This window comes from Phascolarctos cinereus, unplaced genomic scaffold (assembly GCF_003287225.1).
Source record: "Phascolarctos cinereus isolate Bilbo 61053 unplaced genomic scaffold, phaCin_HiC Scaffold_1;HRSCAF=81, whole genome shotgun sequence".
In the NCBI taxonomy this organism is placed as follows: Eukaryota; Metazoa; Chordata; class Mammalia; order Diprotodontia; family Phascolarctidae; genus Phascolarctos; species Phascolarctos cinereus.
In genome coordinates, this window is record NW_027555514.1 from 151,927,754 (window position 1) to 151,949,264 (window position 21,511).

At 34.6% G+C, this 21,511-nt stretch overlaps 1 protein-coding gene across 7 annotated transcripts in view; it reads right to left on the reverse strand.

Annotated features, from left to right (window-relative positions):
• Positions 1-21,511, reverse strand: part of CACNA2D1 (calcium voltage-gated channel auxiliary subunit alpha2delta 1) — a 665,577-nt gene that overhangs the window by 91,673 nt on the left and 552,393 nt on the right. For all 7 annotated transcript variants that reach the window (XM_020984466.2, XM_020984468.2, XM_020984467.2 and 4 more), the window contains exon 12: positions 21,215-21,319. In XM_020984466.2, coding sequence (XP_020840125.1) covers positions 21,215-21,319 — 105 coding nt within the window. The remainder of the gene's footprint in view (positions 1-21,214; positions 21,320-21,511) is intronic.

Genomic DNA, 21,511 nt, shown 5'->3' on the forward strand with positions numbered 1-21,511 from the left:
AAGGTACAAAGTGATTGTGGAAACAAAGACAAATGGAGAATTGTAAGGCAACACTGAGGAAAGTGTAGATCCTTGAAGTTTTGTAGGATGACTTAGACACTTTATGACTATAGATACTTTTTTCTTCTTCCAGTTTCCATGCAAATATGTTAGTGTGACCCATTAGAATGTTACGTTTAGTGATATGTAAGAAATGAGTAATGAGTCAGTTATTGAGTTAAATTTTGAGGCAAATAAAGAATTTAGGCCCCAAGCATTTTTACACAAAATGTTAATATGAATTATAATTTTAATATACATGTTGAAACATGTGCATGGTACTTCGCATATCTGTTAATAACTTAATACTGTCAGACACTTTCAGTATTTCAATAAAGATAACTTTGAAATTATAATTTTATGACTTAATATATTAAAATTGGAATATATTATTAAAGTAATTTGTCTTTTTAACATTGCAAATAAAGTTTTATTTTTAAAGTGTTATATATATTAATGTCTTTTAAAAGACATAGCTTTAAAAATACTGTTCATAAAAGTATTATTTCTTTTTTAAAGTAAAATACTAGAAGGAATGAAATGTATGAGTACTTCAAAAGACCTAACTTTGTTTTAGCCACAAGGTAAAGAAAATTAAGGTAGGATGAACATTTTTATTTCAGCGTAAAATTATAATAATTTTTTTGCATCAGTTGAAGCACCTGGTCTTTATTATGCTAAGGCATAATATTAATATACTTGTCATAATATGAATATAATATTGTATATATGATAAAATATATTATATTATAACATTATACTGTATAATACAGTAAAATATGATACTTGGTATATATAATGTTTAAAATACAAATTATCTATTTTAATATATACATGCATATATTCAGACCACAAAACCAAACGATTTGTGAAACTGAAATTCCTATTGTGAAAGGGAATAATCATTTATATAGTTGCATGCTCTGTGCTGAATCTTTTACAAATATCATATCATTTGCTCCTCACAACAACCCTGGGAGGAATGATGTGTGACTTGATTTTTTTTTCCAATTCAAAAAGGTAAATGAATTAGAATGCTCCAAATCACTTTTCATGCAAGAGAAAATACTTTAAAAGAATTATACTTTCCGTAACTCCTAATTCTAGATTATGACATTAAGAGCAAATGATATTTTCCAAGACTTTTGTTTGAAACATGTTGAGTGCCTATCTCTTTAGCTGTGGTTCCCAGGATACAAAATGTAGAAGTTTTCACATCTGAGTCTTATTCATTCAGTGGATAGCAGTTATGTAGACCCAGGGGGTATGCTTGCAAGTATTTAACACCCAACTCTCTGGGGAAAAAAAATTTAAAAAATTTTTTTACACAGGACATACCATTTGAAGTTTAATCTGCATTATCAACATTTTCTCCATCAGTTTCATAAGTCTAGACAATGAGCAATAAATCAAGCCCTCATTCATAGCATTTCCTAATTTCCAAGGTGTAAATGCTCATACTAAAAATTTAACAATTGGCTCCTGAGAGCCAGTAGAGGTGAGCTCCAGCATACCACTTTGTAGATGACAATATAAACCAATGAATAGTTCGCTTTAGAAACTGTGGCTATTGCTATTTTACTTGGGTGATGATTTCATTTGGAGCCATAGTGATTGAGTTCAGTGGTTGGCTCACCATCTTTCTTCCTACCCTCACAACCCAGCCCTTATACTTGGGGACTTCAATTTACATGCTGATTTCCCCTCAAACATTCTTGTTTCTCAGTATCTCCTCCCCAGTTCTCATGGACTTCAATCACATCGAAGAATGATCAAAGCCTTGGTAACTCACAAGTGTTACAATTCTACTGCCCATTATTCTGAATTCTTCTGATCATTACCTCCTATCCTTCCATCTCTCACCACACCTCAGCCTTACTAAGTCTATTCTTTATTATTACAGAAACTTCTAGTCATTTCACTGTCCTTAATTTCCCAGACCATCACTCCTGCTCTAGTCTGCTTCTCTCCCTTTCAAATCTTGGCCTTGTAATTAACCTGTGACATATACTTTCCAATACCTTTGAGTTGCCCCAAATTCTCCTTTTCTTCCAATTGTTCTGTTTCTCAGAGATAGAACCATCTTCTTAGTCACAGAAGTTTTCAGGCTAGGGATCATCTTCAAGTCTTCGTTCTCATTAACTACCAATATCAAATTATTCACTAATGCTTGCTGATTTTGCCAAATTAACATCTCCTGTTAACTCTTCCACTAACTACAATACTTCAGGTCCTCATTACCTTTTACCTGGATTTGTATTACAAAACTCTCCTAATTGGTCTTCAGTACCCAGTCTATCTCCCAGGCCATCTCCAAATTCAACTTCAACACATCTATCAAATTATTATTCCTAAACCTAAGACCTAATTATGTTACTCTTCTGCTCAAAAAACCCCACTGGCTCCCATTGCCTCTAGGATAAAATACAAACTCTTTGGCATTTAAATCTCTGAACAGTTAGCCAGAGTCTATCTTTCCAGGCTGATTCTGCATTGCTCCAATTTACACACCAGATAGTCTAGTAAAACTGACCTTTTGCTCCTTCCTGTACATGTGCACAGGCTGTCCCCTATGCCAGGAATGTTGTCTTTAAATGCCTTTAAATCACACCTCAAATGTTCCCTCTTATAAACATCTTTTGCTGATTCTTGAATTATTTTCAGTGCTTTACCTTAGGAGCTCTTTGGCATCACTTTGTATATAAGTTTTGTGTGTATCTTGTATTTAGTTATCTCTGAATGTTATTCCTTTCAATAGAATGTAAGCTCACTGATCACAGGGACCAATTCATTTTTAGCTTTGTAATTCCAGTGTCCAGCACTGATTGGTATGGAAGTGAATTTAGTTGACTCCATGGACAAGGAAAAAAAAAATTCATACATTATTATGTGTCCTACCAGTATGCTGGAGCTCACCAGAGCTAATTACTAAATTGTCATTGTAAGCATTTATACATCACAAATCAGTAGACACTAGAAATTCGCACTTGACTTATGTCTTACTGATTTCTAGACTTAAGAAAGTGATAGAAAAAATGTTAACAATAAAGATTAAACTGAAAATTGTATTATGTGTCTTTTTTTTTTCCCCTGAGAGAACCAGTTGTTAGGCATTTATCAAAATACCTCTGCCTTATTGGGACTGAATTTCCAGGTTTGGCATGGGCAGCTTAGTAAGAAGCCACTTGGCGAGGAATATTCAAGATCAGAGTATAAATTACCAACACGATAATTTTGTTAATTTTTCAGCCTGACAGAGAAACAACTCCTTATAACTTTTTTCTTTTAAATCTCACTGTCTCCCCAGATTCTGGTTAGCATACTCTTTCTCTCATCCTTGAAACAGTATTGGTTTTCCTTTCTGTCATTCAAGGATTAATCCCCCTTCTCTGGCTGAGAGCACTTTTCTAGGATAGGGTTACTTCTTATGGAATTTAGATTAAAGCAATAAAGACAACTTATTCTTAAACAATTCTGCCACTCTTAACTGAAAATTCAATTTAAATTTAATATCTCTAACAAAATTACCATGAATATGAGGCAAAGAAGAAATGTCATATATTTTAGGAATTACTTGGCACTCTTTTTCACAAGTGAAGATTTTGCACATATTTATGCTTTCTGTTGCCTTAATTATGGATGCTCTATATTTTTTCTTGCTATTATTATAAACATTTGAGAAATATAATTTTATTAGTTAATGAATTTCCTTACATGCTGTTTGTTAGACCATTCTCCAAATATGCTTAAAGTAAAATGGTGACAATATACATCACTATTTCTTAAAAATCTATTTCAATAAAAGAAATTTCTACTTATAAGAAATATCTAACTTCATTGGGTTTATAATAAATAAAGCATATTACTCCAGATGGAGCATTTTAAGTATGTTATACTTGTAAGTACGTTTCTTTCTCAGAAAAGATGGAATGGGAATTCTAAACCTTTGCATGAAAAGCAAAGACAAAAGGAAGTTGAGTGGGACCATTCTATTTGGATCTATGAAAAACATGCATTTTCAACACTAAAGAAACATGGTCTACAGCCAATCTTACTTGAATGTCTGAATGATGTTATCAGTTAAATAGTCTATACAGTCAAGGCCATTCAAAAACAGAACAAAAAAACACAGTCAAAATAGCCAGCCTGGTTTATATGCATATGTTTTACCTCAAATGCATCACTTCTTTCCCATGTGTTTGTCTACATGAAGCTAGCAGAGGATATTACAGATAAGGAAGGGCAGGAACTTGGCTAGCCATACAAGTGTACACCCTGTCATATTTAATTCTCGTTGTTTTAACTTGTTTTTCAAACATCCCAAAGGGAACAGAACTTTGTCCAATGTTTTTTATCTGTTATTGTATTCACCATTTACACGTGGCCCTCTGACTTTCCATCAAAATTGATTTTGCTTGAGTAATTACAGTTACCGTATTAAGAAGTATTCTCCACCTCATCTTCCAATTTTCATTTGTCATTATGTAGATGTTTTCTAAAAGTGCTTCTTTTCCCTAAAAAATATTTCTCTGGGTAAAAGTTTAATGAATAGCTACACATAATTAAAAACTACAAACGCACTTCTTTGGAAAGAATTACACCTCTCAGGATTGCTTTATTAATAAAAAACAATGGGCATGCTATAGTTGAGATCTTTACAAAGTCATTTGATGCAGGCAGTGTGGCAGAGTGGAAAGAAAATTGTGCTGGGTTCAAATCCTACCCCGACCTTAGTACTTATGTGATATTAGACAAGTGGGATGGTCTCCATGAGAGTCATTATCCTTAGCTTTTAAATAAGGTGGTTAGACTAGGTGTCTTGACTGCTTGTTCTTAGCTCTGATCCAAGCTATAATCCAAGATATCTATCATTGGTTTTATAACTAGAAGGGAGTAGAAATCAATACAATCCCCATGATAACACATCCATAATGGTTAGATGACTTGTTTAAATACACTCAATAATTATAGACAGAAATTAAGTGCTTATCTTCCCTCTCCCACTCCAACAATTAGCTACATATTCCTTTTCAGAAATTTAAATATTTAACAAAGGTTCTATTTAAAAGTACTTTCTGTTCATATTTAAGCTGAGACCTTTAAAATACCCTGTACCACCACCACACATTTGTTAATTTTTACAAAGATAGAAATTAACTAGTCTAACTATACTAAGAAGTATAGTTAAATATTTAAATGCTCATTAAAAATTAAAAAACCCATCTGTGATATAATCTGTTGTATGTAGGTGGAGATTGCTGTTAATTGGTACAACAGAGCTTCTCTGTGCATTCCTTCTTTATTCCATTGTAGCTATGGGGTTTTAATTCAGACGTTCGATATTGTATTACTGCCACCCTGTGGAACAGTTAATAAACTAGCTGAAGGTTGTATTTGTCAAAATTTAATTAATAAAAGAATGCTTTGCTAGGATTATTTTCCTGAAATAATTTACTAGTACATTGCAGTTTTTTCTTTACACAAAATTTTTTGGGGAAAAAGCATAAATGATATATCTTGTGGATATCAAGTGTTCCATATTTTTATATGTCTTTACAAAATCTTACGTCTTTCAATATATTAGTTGTATTCATTTAATACAGTATCAGCAATATGTATGTATACATACACATATCTACACTTATGCATATTTTTAGCTATTTGCTAGATGACTCTGAGTATGAAACAAAGCCTTTAAAAACTAAACATAAAACAGTTATTTTAGGATACATTTACTTTAGGTAATAAATATTTTTTGGAGGGGAGAACCACAAATAGATGTGAGGATAAAATTTTATTAAACATAAACTAGATGATAATATTTTCAGATAGAAATGTATATGTAAGTATTATATATAGGTATATGTGTATATACATGCATATATAGATATAATGATTGAGCTTCAAAAATGATTACAAAAACTCAATTTCATTCAAAATTTGGCCTTTGAGTTTTCACAATTGTGATTTTATAATCCTCAGAAAATGCCCTATATATCACTACCCATTCTTTGGGGCTTTAAGTAACATTGATTAACTGATTATAAAACCATGAATTAGGGTTACCTTAGTATTTCCAGATTGAACTATTTTATCTGGAGGTAGGTTTTTATTAAAAATAAAACAGACTGCCTTCTCAATGTACTATGCCCATCCCTGCCTTTATCTTCTAATACTCTACTTTTTTCCTCTGATTCTCTTAGCATTAAGTTCCTGCATGCAATGAAATATTTTCCCAAACCACAGGGTCAACCTGGAAAAAAATTAAGGCCATAGGAGTTTCTCATTTCCCAGCAGAAACCAGTTACTGGAAATTGTCACCTCTGCAATTATCGGCTATGCAAAGTTCAAGTTTAATTTTGTAATAGGCAAATCTCCAAAGAACAAATGGAAATGTGACTACAAAGGAATGAAGGCAGTAAAACTGAAATAAAAATATCAGATATCAAAAACATACTGGAAGACATGAAGTCAGAGATGGGTCATCATCATTTTACTGTGCTTATTTGGTAACATTGGCATTGATCCTATAACAACAGTTTTGCATTGGCCATTTTAGAAGAAAAATTTTCAAAAATTTCCACAATTTGCAAATGTGCTATAATTCAGATCTTTTGAATACTTATGATCTATTGTGTTGGAGTTCTGATATAAATGAAAGCAGCCTAAATTTTTTTGGGCTCTTTCTATGCATTTAATTGATGTTGGAGGGTCTGAAAACTGTAAGGTGTTTCAGAAGCTTTCAAGACTAGATTCTCCTCTTCTGCTGAGGGCTGTAAAGAACAAGCTCATCAGCTCCCATGGATTTAATTACCATCTCTATGTTGATGATTGTGCAGCAAGGTGGCACCGTGGGTAGAGCACTAGACTTGGAACTCACAAAACATCTTCCTGAGTTCAGATCTGGCCTCAGACACTTAATTACCTATGTGATCTTGATCAAGCGACTTAACCCTGTTTGCCTCAGTTTCCTCATCTGTAAGATGAGCTGGAGAAGGAAATGGCAAATCTTTGTTTTTATATTTGGCAAGAAAACCCTAAATGGGGTCACAAAGAGTAGGACATAACTGAAACAACAACAAAATGCTAATAACTCTTGACTCTACATTTCTTATCCCAATTTCTCTGCTGACCTCCAATCTAGCATCTCTAACATTCATTTTCAGACATCTCAAACTGTATATCCAGTAGATACTTAAATTCAGTACGTCTAAAACAGAACTCATTATCTTTCCCCCTAAACCCTACCCCGCTCCTATCTTCCCAATTACTGGAATGTGTTTACATGTTGTTCCCATTGGACCATAAGCTCCTTTAGGTCAGGGACTGTCTTTTGCTTCTTTTGTATTCCTAGCATTTAGCAGAGTGTCTGACAAATAGTTAAGTGCTTAATAAATATTGATCCATTCTGTAATACTAATGTTACTATATATAATGGGGTGAGAGTAGCACTAGAGCCTGGAACAAAGTCGACAGTACTTGCATTTCCTCAACTACACGAGTACTATCTCAACTTAGTTCATTCTCTCTGTCTTTCTCATACACACAGCGATTCTTCCTAATGTCCACTCTCTACTTAAACACTGTCATGCATAGATGAAGTCCTACTCAGCATATTCAAATTTGTCTCAAAGAGGTCCTGTGTATAGATGGTTGGCAGCTGTAGGAAACTGTCCCTTTCACAGTTGCAGGGATCTTTTTGCCAGCATCCTTAAAGGCTGGTACATAAAGTATACTGAGAAAAAGAGAGAATTTCGCTCATTCTATCTCAAGTGGCAATAAAAGGTTAAGGCTATTTCTAAGTGACACCTAACAGTAGGACTGAAAAAAAAAAGACCTCAAAGAATTGGCCTTATAAATTTTTCATTGCTGAATTAAACATGTATCTTAGCAAAATGTACACAGGGTCTGGATGATGAATAAATTGGCTCCTTGATTCCTACTAGCTTCAACTTTATAGGGAATTTTAAATTCATAAGTAATATGAATCTTAAGAAAGAGATGTGATACAATATTATTTTCCTTCTAAAACACATAGTCATGGTACATAAAACACAGTGCCACAAAGGAGAATTGTGTGCAATCAAGGAACAGTGTGTCAAGTGACCTTATTTCTTAGGCCAAATCTCTCCATGTGAAGATAATCTGAAAACAAACCTTGAATTAAATTTGGAGGGAAGAACTCAATCACACTAATTTCTCAAATTTACTCAACTCTGTTATGGAGGGGACAGAAAACGCTGTCCAAAATGCATTCAATGCCTTGCTATTTAATGGAGTTGCTCTGAGTTCCTAATATATTTCATCAGCACAAAATGTGTGAACGTAAAGATTTTATTTTTTAAATAAATATAGGAATCGATGAAATAAAAGAGGAGGAAGCAAATTAAAATCCAAATATGATGACCCAGACCCATTGTTCACTTGGGCTACTAGTAAACTCAACTTTAGAATTCAGTACCATCTGCTCATTGTATATAGTGTTGAGAATGCTGTGAATTTCCAGCTATTTTTAAAAGCAAATTAACATATAAAGAAATTTATTTTGACTAGAAAAGCTTATTTTTTAACACCAAAAAGTTACCATGCTATACTTTTCCTATATACACCATAAGAAATAAAATTCATTTGGCTATATTTTTGAAAATAATCTTACAATATAATAATGACAGCACTGAGTAGTGTGCTGCTAAATTTGCTTTTTAATAAATGAAGAATATGGTATCATATGATGTGGTACTTCAGTTTGTGAAAAAAATTATTATCACATCAGTCATTTTACTTAAAGCAATTATAACAAATTGCTTCCATATTTTAAGATAATAAGAAAAATTTCCACCCCACCCCCATTTCCGTCTTTGACAAAGAAGTGATAAGCTTTGGGCACACTGTATTTCTAAACACTATGCAACATTGATGTTAAGCCCCAAGCATCATCAGCTGAGAGGTGACTGGCTTGGAGAGGTCAGTAAACAATCAGCAGAGTGATTTATTTCAGATGCCCTTCTTGGGTAATTCCAAATATTTCACTGTCAGTGACACTGAGAAGATTCATTTAAAAAAGATGGGCTCTTCTGATTGGGGTCGAGGGGAAGAGGCCATCAACACAACGTCCCACAACATATATTTTACTTCACTCCATTTTCATGCACCAAATGGATAAGGTTGCTCTTCTCAACATATGACTTAAATTAAAATTTCAACTAAAAATCTTAATTAAATAGAAAAATAAGATAATAAAAAGATCAATCAGAAATAGGTATTTACTTTAATATTTCCTTTTTTTGGGAATCATAAAACTATTGAATTTTAGACATTTTGAATGTGTAATAAATTTCAAATAATTAAAGCATCACTAAGTTCCCACAGGCAAATTTAAAGTATATTTTTATACTCTTCTTTGTATAGTATAATTCATTTTGTACAATTTGTGTTTAATATCACATTTGAAAAATTTATGGCATCCTTCAATTTTAGTAAATTTGGTTTTTGTATAACATTAAAGTCACAAAAGTTTTAAGGTAAATTTTTTTAAAGGTTTATGCCCCATCTCTCTCATGAATCTGAAGTGCTTTTTTTAAAATCAGTTTGGCTCAATAATCATTGCAGTGTGTCTGTAAATAGTAATGTTTTTGTTTGTTTTTAAGGAATAAAAGGACAGAGAAATATTGGTACAAATAATTTCCCTGATGCCTATGTATATCTGTGTGACTTTGGGCAAGTCAACTTGTTTAACAAGCATTAATTAAATGGCCTTGTACATACCATGCACTCTGCCAAGAGTAGAGGATACAAGGAAGGCAAAAACAGTCCCTGTCTTCGAGAAACTCACAGTCTTATGAGGAAGACAGCATATAAACACCTATATACACATATGTACATGTGTACATATGTATGTATAGTAAAAACCATGCATGTATATGCATGTATTCATACATACACATATGTTTGTGTGTATACACCTGGCCCCTTCCTGCCTTTCCAGTTTTCTTATACCTTACTTCTCTCCATATGTTCTTAATCCTGTGAATCTGACTTTCTTGCTGCGCTTCCTATATAAGAGACTCCATCATCTGATTCCATAAATTTTTAATGGCTGTCCCTCATCCCTGATAGACAGACAGACAGACAGACAAACAGACAGATAGATAGACAGACAGATAGACAGATAGATAATAGAGGTATGCATACATACAGATAGATAGATGGACACATACATACACACATGGGTATGTGTATACCCACATAAACCTTCTTGCAGAAGGCAGGAATTCAGTTCAGCCTTGAAAGAAGCCAGGAAGAGAAGAGGAATTCTGGAAGAGCTTTTTTATATTTGAACCCGGAGGTAATAGGGAACCACTAGAGTTTATTGAATGAGGAAAGGGAGCAGGCTTACTTTGAGAGCTGGAGTGAATATTTTACTAATGGTTTAAAAGAAAACACATTCTGTTTCCTAGGGAGGCAGAAAAAGATGGACTGGAGTGGGATAGGCTAGGACCAGCGAGAATAATGAGAAGGCTGCTGCAGCAGTCAACACGAGAGGTGCCGAGGGCCTGTACCAGCGTGGTGGCAATGTCAGAGGTGAGAACGGTGATTACACGAGAGATGTTAAAAAGGACACGACTTGGGAGATGGGAGATGGTGAGAGAGAGTGAGGAGTTAAGGACGACACTAATTATATATCTTGGTACAGCTAATGGTAGGTTTGCTTGGCTCTCAGAATGACTACTAATAGGGATGTAATTGAAACACTCAAATCTTTTTGTAAAGAACCCAAGTACTTAAAACTATGCATACAGAAACTCAACATTGGATGCCTTGGCTTAGCCTTTCAAAAAACAAACAATCTAAGTAGGAAAGAATTGTGATATGGTTAAATCACTTTTCCCCCCATGGCTTTGCTCTTGACTGTTCTGGAAGATTGGCAGAGAAAACAGATGTTTCGTGGATAGTTTCCCACGAGTATTATGTTCTTCACCAACTCTTGAAAAATAATTGTTAAATGTTCCTTTACACGGTATACAAAAAAGCAAAAACACAAAACTGGCTTTCTGAAGGCTACTTTTAAAGGACATATGTTATTGCTTTTTCTTTCCCATCTGGCATCCTAATTTGGGAGAATTGTAAGTGTTGCTTCTACATATATTTTAAAATATAAATACTAGTAACCTTTAAAATAAATAATATCTTTCTTCTTGGAGGATGACTCCTTTTGCAATTAATTATTTCACTGTGAAAATATTTAATGATAATAGTGGCTATCATTCCCTGTCTGTCTTACTCTTTTCCTCTTCCTATTTTAGCAGTTTTATTGATAATTCTAAAAGTTTATGTTTAAGAATTTTCACATCTCTTTGGAGTTCACATCCAGTTTTAATTATAAATCTACTCAAAATGAGCAAATTGCTCTTTAGACAGACAAAAATGACATGCCTTTATATTCTGAACAGGGCTTTGGGTTGTTGTTCTAAGCCAAGTCAAATGCTTTTTAGTTTTTCACTGATCCTGGGAATTATCTTCATCAATGCTATGTCTGGTACTAATTTTCTCCCTTCTCCCTTCACCTGTTTGGACTCGATTAGAGTGTTCATCTCAGCTTGGCACCGTTTGTAAGAAATTCCTGTTCATGAGTGAGCCTGTGAGAAATGGAAATGTAGGTAAAGATTGGGAGGCAAATATTTTCTAATTTGACACAGATGTGTCAGTAGACCAGCAGCGACTCAATCTTAAAGCAATACCTATCTATATAATTAGGTAGATTAGTATCCAAGAATAGCAGTTCTCACATCAAAAAAAAAAATCAAACCTTTTAATACTTTTATTTCTTGAACTTTTCACCCTTGTTAAAGTGTGTCATACATCTGCTGGCCTCATTTATCCATTTATACTGATGAATGCCAGTTGCCCTGCTTTGGAATGCTCTAAATTATTTCTAATGTGATGTGGCTGGCAACATATATGAAATATTCAATAGCCCTATGATGCCAAGGAGAAAGCAACAAGAAGCAAAAATGAATTCATAAAATAATGGCATGCTTTCAAGAAGGAATTTTCCCCAAATTTTACTATGGTTTTGAAATGGTGATTTAAAAAAAAAAATTAAAAATACACAATTGTTTTAAGGGGGGTATGAATTTAAAGAGTTTCTTTTGTGATGAAATCATGATTATATATATCAGGTATATATTTAGTCATCTGTGAATATGTCTTAGGAGGTAAGTAGGTGGGCCTGGAGTCAGGAAAACTTGAGTTCAGATTTGGCCTCACTTACTAGCTGTGTGACCTGAGCAAGTCACTTAGCCTCTATTTGCCTAAATCCACTGAAGAAGGAAACAACAAGCTATTCCATTATCTTTGCCCAGAAAACCCCATGGACAGTATGTGGTCCATGGGGTCATGAAGAGTTGGACATGACTGAACAACAACAGCACTGAATCTGTTTTATTCCACCTCACCAAAATGTAATCTCCGTGAAGGCAGAGATCTTTTTGTTTCCTCTATGGTCTCATTTTGCAAACTTTAAAGCACTATAATGTTTTTATTATTATTATTATTATTATTATTATTATTATTATTATCATCATCATCATTATTACCTCACAGTAGATGCTTAATACATTTTTGAATTAAATTGAATAGAGCAAGTGAATATTTACCAAACACTTCAGAATTTTTAAGACAATGACACTTAAATGAAAATTTAGTGTTCTGAAAGTTCTAAATAAGTTAGTCAACAGCAGCAACTTTGCAGTTGTGCGTGTCAGAATCTTGGCTCATATCACAAGAATTTTCATGACTGGTTTTTAATCAGTTAACTTGCAAAGACACTTATATTTTACCACTATACCATAGATTATAGAAAACAATCAAATGTGAAAAGGGTATAAAAATAAACAAATACACTAGCTGAGGTGTCCTTCCTTAATTATTTTTATTATTCATTGTTTCAGTTTTAAAGTAAATAATTTACTAATGATTTTAAAGAAAGCATTTACTATTTTCTAGGGAGGTAGAAAGGAACTAGATGCCCCCCTTTGGTTCATAATGCATTATTTTATATTAATGGCTTAACTTTCTCCAATATCTTAGCTTTTATTAAATAACTCAGAGTATACTGGTATTATTTAATTAATCTCAACTATGTGCTCTGTAAAGAGTGACATTATCTTAACTTTAATAACTATTAAGACAGTTGAAATGGGTTATTTGAACAATTTTTTTTAACTGGGAGGGACATGAAAACTAAATGAAAGGACTCTAAGAATGAATTCAAGAATAAATAAGCTTGGGGGCAGCTAGGTGGTGCAGTGGATAGTGCACCAGCCCCGGTTTCAGGTGGACCCGAGTTCAAATCCACACTCCGACACATAACACGTACTAGCTGTGTGACCCTGGGTAAGTCACTTAACCCCACTGCCTAACCAAAACACACACACACAGAGACAAAAACACAAAAAACAAACAAAGAAACAAAAAAACCAAGAAATAAGCTTGGAAGTAGTATGGCATTATGTAAAGAATGGTTGAGTCAAAGTCAAATCGTGCTTCTGTTAATTATAAACTAGATGTTTTGGGGATAAATTACTTTACTTCTCCACCCTTAAGTTTCCTCTCTGTGAAACGGGGATGTGTTTCACTATATCTATTGCATATGTTTTGAGGAAAACATTTTGTAAACTTTTATGTTCCAGAGTAATGTGAGCTTGTACTTTCTGATTTCTTCATTTAGGAAAAAAATATTTACCAGTAGCCCTACTGTTAATCTATTGAGAAACTGAACTGTTTTGGAAATCTTTGAATACAAGCCCCTATACAGAATTATTAGAGAAAAAAGTTATCCTCCCCTCCCCTCTATAATTCCTACAAGACTTTGTCATTATTCATCACAAGGAAACCATCTATAAGTATCATAAGAAACCAGAAGGAACTTTTTCAATTTTGATTAATTATTGTCCTGAGAATCTTTGAAGAGCTATTGATAATGAAATACAATTGGTGGTCAGTACTGCTGGATTAAAGACAAAAAGAAAGCAGAATGTAAAGGTCCATGATCTATCGGGCTTGAAAACTTGTTACTGATAGGTTTCTGTCTGGATCTTCCTTGGCAAATAATATTACAAAAAACCAAATAAACAAAAAACCGTAAGTATTATTTGTGTTGTTACTTGATACAGGCGTAACTACGGGGGGGGGGGGAATCCCTTGTAGTCCTCAATTCAGGAAAGCCATTATCAGATGACACACTTGATGATTTCGGTACTAGATCTCCCCTCTATCTCTCTAGGTTCATGTTTTGGGATTCCAAAAGTTATATACTTGAAGGCCAGGTCCAGAGTATCAAAATGAGCTAGGCTAAAAACATCATTTCATCATTCCACATTCTCTCTTTTCCTCCATACTCCTTGCCAAGTCTAAATACAATCTCTTTTTCTCTTAATCTTGTTTCCTTCTAAGGAGTTTACCCATTTGATTGTGTGTTCCCTCTGTTCCATTTTCAATCAATCTCTCTTAGTTCACTGGATTCATCTTTTTTTTTTTTGCCTAGAAACATGTCTATCTCCGCCATCCTAACAAACAAACAAACAACAAAAGCTCACTTATTTAACCTTGCTTCCATTTTCTTATCTCTTACATGTATTTCAGCCTGGCTTCTAACACCACCACTTAATTGAAATTGTTCTCTCCAGGATTACCCAGGACATCTTAACTGCTTTATACAATGGTCTTTTCTCAATTCACATTTCTAATTCTCTACGGCTTTTGGCACTGTAACCCATCCATACTTTTCTTCTATAATTCTCTCTCTCTCTCACTCCCCCCCCCCACTTGTCTGTCTTCTGTCCTGCCCTGTCTCTCGACATCTTTTCATTCTCTAAGTGTGGCCAAGACTGTCTTCTCTTTTCCATTCTCCTTAGTGATTTCATCAGGTCCCATAATTATCATCTCTGTGCAGTTTACTCTCAAATTTATATTAACAGCTCTTCTCACTCTTGAATTCCTGTAACATTAAAAACTGTGTGTTGAATATTTTACCTGAGCATCCTTTAGGCATATTATAGTCAACATTTGTAAAGCAAAAGTCATTATATTTCTTCTGAAGTTCATCCCTCTCTCAAACAAGCCTACTACACTTCCAGTATTTCAGTCTTCCTGGTTTGTGACACCAGGGTTACCCTTGACGCTTCCATCTTCCTCTTCCCCCATATTCAATCAGTTGACAAGTCTGGTTGAATCTACCTTCACAACATTTCTCCTATCTTTACTCACAGGTATACTGTACTTATCACTTCTTGCATGGACTATTGAAATAGTCCTAAATGTCCTACCAGCTTTCAGTCTTTCTAACTCAAATAGAAATAAGGGCCACTAATTCATACATAAGGATCCCCAGGGCCTACATATTGAATGATAATTGTAATATTACTAATTACTAATATCGTAATATTATCTATGTTTTATTATATCTTTATGTATTGTGTTAAATATTTCCCAGTTATATTTTAATCTGTTTTGGGACACACCTGGGAGTGTTATGGGCTTGATGCAGTCCACAGGCAGTGAGTTTGACATCTCTGCTCCATATCATTACCAAATGAATATTCCTAAAACACAGATCTGATCACTGTATTACCATAGTGTGTAGAATCCTACTGCCTCCAGGAGAAATTTTAAATTTCCTAGTCTTTTTTCAAGTTATTTCTCTTTATTCATTCTCTGTTTCCATGAACCTGGCCTATTTTTAATTGTTCATCATTCCTATCATTCCAACTCCCATCTTCATATCTCTGCACAAGTGGTTCACCATGACTGGAATGTGCTCCCCTCCTTACCTCCACTTTTTAGAATCCATAGTTTTCTTCAAGACTCAGCTCTGTTGCTAAATCCCATGTAAGGCCTCTCATCATTTCCTTAATTGTTAGCACTCACTCCCTCTGAAAATTAGTCTGTATTTGCTTATCTGAGTATTTGTTGTAAACTCTCGGTAGAATCCTGGATGACAGGGCTGATCGCTCTCTCTCTCTCTCTCTCTCTCTCTCTCTCTCTCTCTCTCTCTCTCTCTCTCTCTCTCTCTCTCTCTCTTTTCTTTTCTTTTTTGTATCCACAGAACCTAGCACAGTGCTAGGGACAAAGCTTTGCCTTAATAAATATTTATTGAATTATATTGAATATTGCTATTTCATGACAATTCACTTGAATAGTATGTACACAACTCAGGCACTGAGATGATGTCTTGATATAATTAAACCTATACCAGTTAAGTGATAACAAAGCTACAGAAGCCCCACTGCTGCTACAGCTAACACCACTCTTCCATTTTAAATGCTCATCTATAGTTTCCTAATTGAGCAGTATTATGGTGTGATGCTAGGGAAAATACACAGGACTTAGAATGGAGACCTTGGTTCAAATGGAGGTGCTGCTACCTGTTAGTTGTGTGATCTTGAGCAAAGCACTGAAACTTCAGGGCTTTTAGTTTCTTCATATGTAAAGTGAAGATATTGATCAGAAGAGTTATAAGTAAAGCACATTTTAAACTGTATATCACCATATTAAAGTGAGATGTTTATCTCTAGTTTAAGGATCTAGTTTGAGGAACAAGATGGATGTGTGTGTGCACACACAAATGTACATGTGTATATACACATGCACACAAGATTTGTGTATAAATATATATACATGTGTATATACATAATTATACATACATACACATGTGTATATGCATATCCATCTATATCAAATAATTGAATGCCAGGCACTTGAAAAATTATTCTCTTCTACTGACATTAAACAATACCCTGGCATTAAAAAGGGTATGTGCAGATTTATAAAACAGACATCAGAAATATAATCAAACAGTGGGAGAGGAAAATCCTTCTGTGCCTTGATTGATTAGGTTTTTTAAAAAAGGCCCCCTTCCCTCCATTCATACCACAGCCATCTTGGGCCCTCATCACCTTTCCCCCTCCTAGAAAAGTGCTCTGCTGGGCTGCCCTGCATTCAGATTCCCCCCTGTGCAACTCAGCCTCCAATATCAGATTGATATTCCTAAAGCACAGGTGTGATGTCACTCCCCTGCTCAACAATCTTCAATGACTCTCTATTGCCTCTTTATTAATTTAATATTAATCTGTAAAGCATTTAAAGCCTTTTATATATGGCTGCAGCCTTTATTTCCAGACTGGTTACCCATTTCTTGCTCTCATGGACGCTATACTCCAGCTTACCAGGTCTATTTTGACATTGCAGCATGCCATGCCACTGTTACAAACTTTTTTTTTCCTGTGCCTGGAATGGTCTCTCTCCTCACCTCCATCTCTTGAGAACTCCAGCTCCTGCTAAGATTTGGCTCAAGTGCCACCTGCTTCTACATTCTGCGCTCCTTCTCATTTGTGTGTCCCTAATACCTGGCATAGTGTCTGGCACCTGGGCCCATAATAAATGTTTATTGATTTACTGATTCAAGGCCCTCTCTTGATTCCCCAATTATTAGTGAGTCTTTGAAATTATTTTGTGTTTACTTTGAATACATTTTTACTCATCTGTTTTTTGTTTGTTTGTTTTTTAGGCTAGGCAATGGGATTAAGTGACTTGCCCAGAGTCACACAGCTAATGAGTATTATGTGTCTGAGGCTGGATATGAACTCAAGTCCTCAGGGCCGGTGCTCCATCTACTGTGCCACCTAGCTGCCCCATTTTTACTCATCTGTAAATAAAGTAGAAAGTAAATTTAGTTAGAGAACGCACTGTCTCATTTTGTTTTCATAGCCCAAGCTCCTGGTATGTGGTAAGGCACTTAATAAAAGCTTGTTGATTTAATAAGTTGGCTTTTTTGGGGTTGTTTTTGTTTTTTGTTTTGGTTTTTGCTCTTTGGTGAGGCAGTCAGGATTAAGTGACTTGCTCAGGGTCACAGAAATTATTTTCTTTTAAAACAACAGAAAATTAACATAAATTTTGATGTCGTCACTGAATTTCATCAGTGGAAGGAACTTCAGAGGCCATGTGGTCTAATTTCCTTATTTCACACATAGAAATGCTGAGGCTCAGAAAAGTTCAGTTACTTGTCTCAGGTCACACAGCTAGTCCAAAGTCATTCAACAAATATAAAGTACATTAAGCCTGGATTATGCTTGAGGCACGACAGTCATCTCTGGGGCCACAAAGATGAAAAATTGCATTGTCCTTGCTTAACCGGGATTAGAATACTATGGCAGAGACATAATTAAGTATAATAAAAGACAGTATAAGGCAGAGGCAAAGGAAATTTTCAGACAAAATAATGAGGGTAAAATAGAAGGAAAAAAAATCACTATGAGCCAGGAGGATCTGAGAAGGCCTCAAGAAGGAGAGGTCTCATGAGATTGGTGGAGTTGTGGAGGGGATTCTAGGCAGGACTGTGTCTCTGTGTGTGTTGGCTGGGGGTGTCGTGACAATGCACAGGGACAGAAGGCAGAGTCAGAAGGGGAACAGCTACTAACCTGGCTTTGCTACATTACAGAGTGCACGAAGGGCAATAAGGTAAAACAAGGTTTGAAATGAAAGGGTCCTCAGTGACTTACTGCTGATCCTTTCACATCTATGTAATGAGAACAATACACTCCATGTACTTTGTTCTTTAATTGCAATTTCTGCCAAAGATGTTCCTTTCTCCAGAAAATTAAGACATATTTCAAAGGGGACAAACTCAGACCTGATAAATGTAGCAGTTGCTGTTTAAAAGTACTTGAACTTGAACAATACTCCCACCATAAGATTTAATGCGACATGAAATGAGTTTGGTTGGAGGGCATAAAAACGTACTAAGCAGGTTTATCTAGCATTTTTTCACTGAGAATCTCTATGACCCGGCATTTACCACACACCTATAATATGATGATAATTTATGTTTACAATGTTGATCTGAAACCACTTTAAGCTAAAGTATCTTCTCAATTACCAGAGGGAGATTAAGTTGTGTTTAATATAGCTTTAATATTAAGTGAATTTTACTATATTTGAATTCTTTGAAAGCTGTTAATCCATGAATGGCATAATTCCCTATCAGCCTATCAGAAGAGTTAATTAAAATGCTCACTCCATGCTCTGATCAGGACAGATAATAGGTAATTCAACAATAATTACAAAAGAGCTGATGCTTCTGTTATAATAAATAAGACCGAAAATCCGGGACTACATCCCAGACTCATTTAGGTGTATTTATACTGAGCACTAACCTAACACAATAGCTTAATTCTGGTATCTGTTTTAAAAAGAAGCATCCTTTTTGATTTGACTGCCCCATAAAAGTGCCACTTGATATTTTTTTAACAAGAAATGGAGATTGTAGAGGGCAAATGTTTGCAATTGGGTTTCATTTGTTTTCAGTGTTGCTTTCCTGCAGATGGGATACATATGTTAGTAGACGGTAGAAGGTACCAGAATGTTTTACAAGTCTACCCAATGTATTAGAATGGCTGCCAGTGTGGACAATGCCAACATACCATTAATCACACTAGCAACTGATTTTCAAACACTTCAACTTTCACACTGTTTCAATATTACTGCTGACCTCTGTGCTCTTAAGAAGGAAAGAGTTGGATTTGAGGTCTGAATTCAAAGGGAAATTGGTTACAATTACAGACAGCTTCCCAGTGATCATGTACTATTTAAATCCTAAAAATGAGTGTAGTATAAATGAATCTATATAATTTAACATGAAGGTTTTTTTCAGCTTTCATAATAATTTTCCTTTTAAAGAAAGTCTGTTGCTAATTTCTTTCAATTCTCTTATGTTATCTCTGTCTCCAATTATTCCCATCTTTGTGTCTGTGTAACTATTACATCTTCCATGTTTCCCTGTGTCTCTGTCTCCAATCATTCCTTCTTTTTGGAGTCTATAGAAATAGGGATAGGATTGGATCTGTGCAGCTTCTATTCTCAGTAATATCAGGATAGGAGCCTGTGTTTCAAGCCATTTTACTAAATTATTGGTACCAAGGAAATGTCAAGAGAAACAAAGGAACTTTCCAATATCTTGTACCATGTAGTAGATTTATGAGAAAATGGGAATAAGGATTGAACAAGATGGCTGAACAGGTTGTGTTAAATTATTGTGATGGACTACTACTGTGTTATAAGAAATGATGACTCGATGATCTTAGAAAGACATGGAGAGACTCACATGAAATAACAAAGAGTGAAAGAAGCAGAAGCAAGAGAGTGTTGTATACAATAACAGCAATATTATTTTAAGAACGACTTTGAGTAAGTAAGTCATTTTGACTATTATAAATACCCAAAGTATAAAGGACAAAGTACGAAGGACATATGAAAGAAGAAGCTATCTGCATCCAGAGAAAGAACTGATACATAGATGTATAGAATGATTTTACAAAACACACACACACACACACACACACACACACACACACACGTCTAATGGTAGCAATCTCTAGAGTGGAGGGGGAGAAAAAAGGGAAAAAAGAAATTTACATGATAACTTTAAAAAGAATGACAAATTTTACATAATAGACTTGCAGTTTAATGTGCAACCTTTTTAAATTATATGCTGTATTATGGAAATATTTGTTTTATCTCAAATTAAATAAATAAAAATTAAAATATAAATAGAATTGAATAAGTTGAAAAAGCAATGAGGAGCTGATACTGCCTTTCCCTCTAAATACATTTTCATCTACTCTATATAGAACATACACATTGGTGAGTGTTCATGCATATATTTATATCATATACATGTATATGTATACATATGACATATATATCATATAATGTATTTATCTCTAGATACACATATTTACTTACATTTTTTCTCCTTCTGGTTACAGTGTAAAAGCTTCTTGTGGCCTGTAACTTTTGTCTTTGTATCCTTAGTACATAGTGAGTGCTTAATAAATACTTATAGAGCAATTGATATAGGGGTGGCTTGAAAATTATGTGGTTGAAGAGAAAGCCCACAGATGGCCACAGATCCTTCAAAAACATGAAGAAGGCAATGCTGAACTCTACTAGACCATGCTTCTCAATGTATCTCAAATATCAGTTATTTTTAATTCTAGAAATGATGTCATCTTCTAGTTCTCGATGACCAATATTTTCTCAACCTACCCTTCACTCTCACTTCTAACCAAGAAGAATTAGAAGAGTTTTCAAAAAGAAATTGTGGTAAAATGGCACTTACTTTTTTGTCTTTGTTGTATTTAGTGAAAATCTCCTGTGCTCTCTCTTCACCACCATCCGTGAACAGCATGATGATCTTATTACAATTGGCTCTAGAAACGTTGTACTGTAAAACATATGTATAATCCAATTGTTTAGGATACAGAAGAGCATATGATGGAAGCAACTAGGAAGTAAGGACACTACCTATCTAATTGTAACTAAAAATGTTAGGAAGGGCTTATACACACATGGTAAGGACTGATTCTAAGAGGAATTTGGTGACTTAAAATATAGTAAAAAAAATCAAACCAAGGAA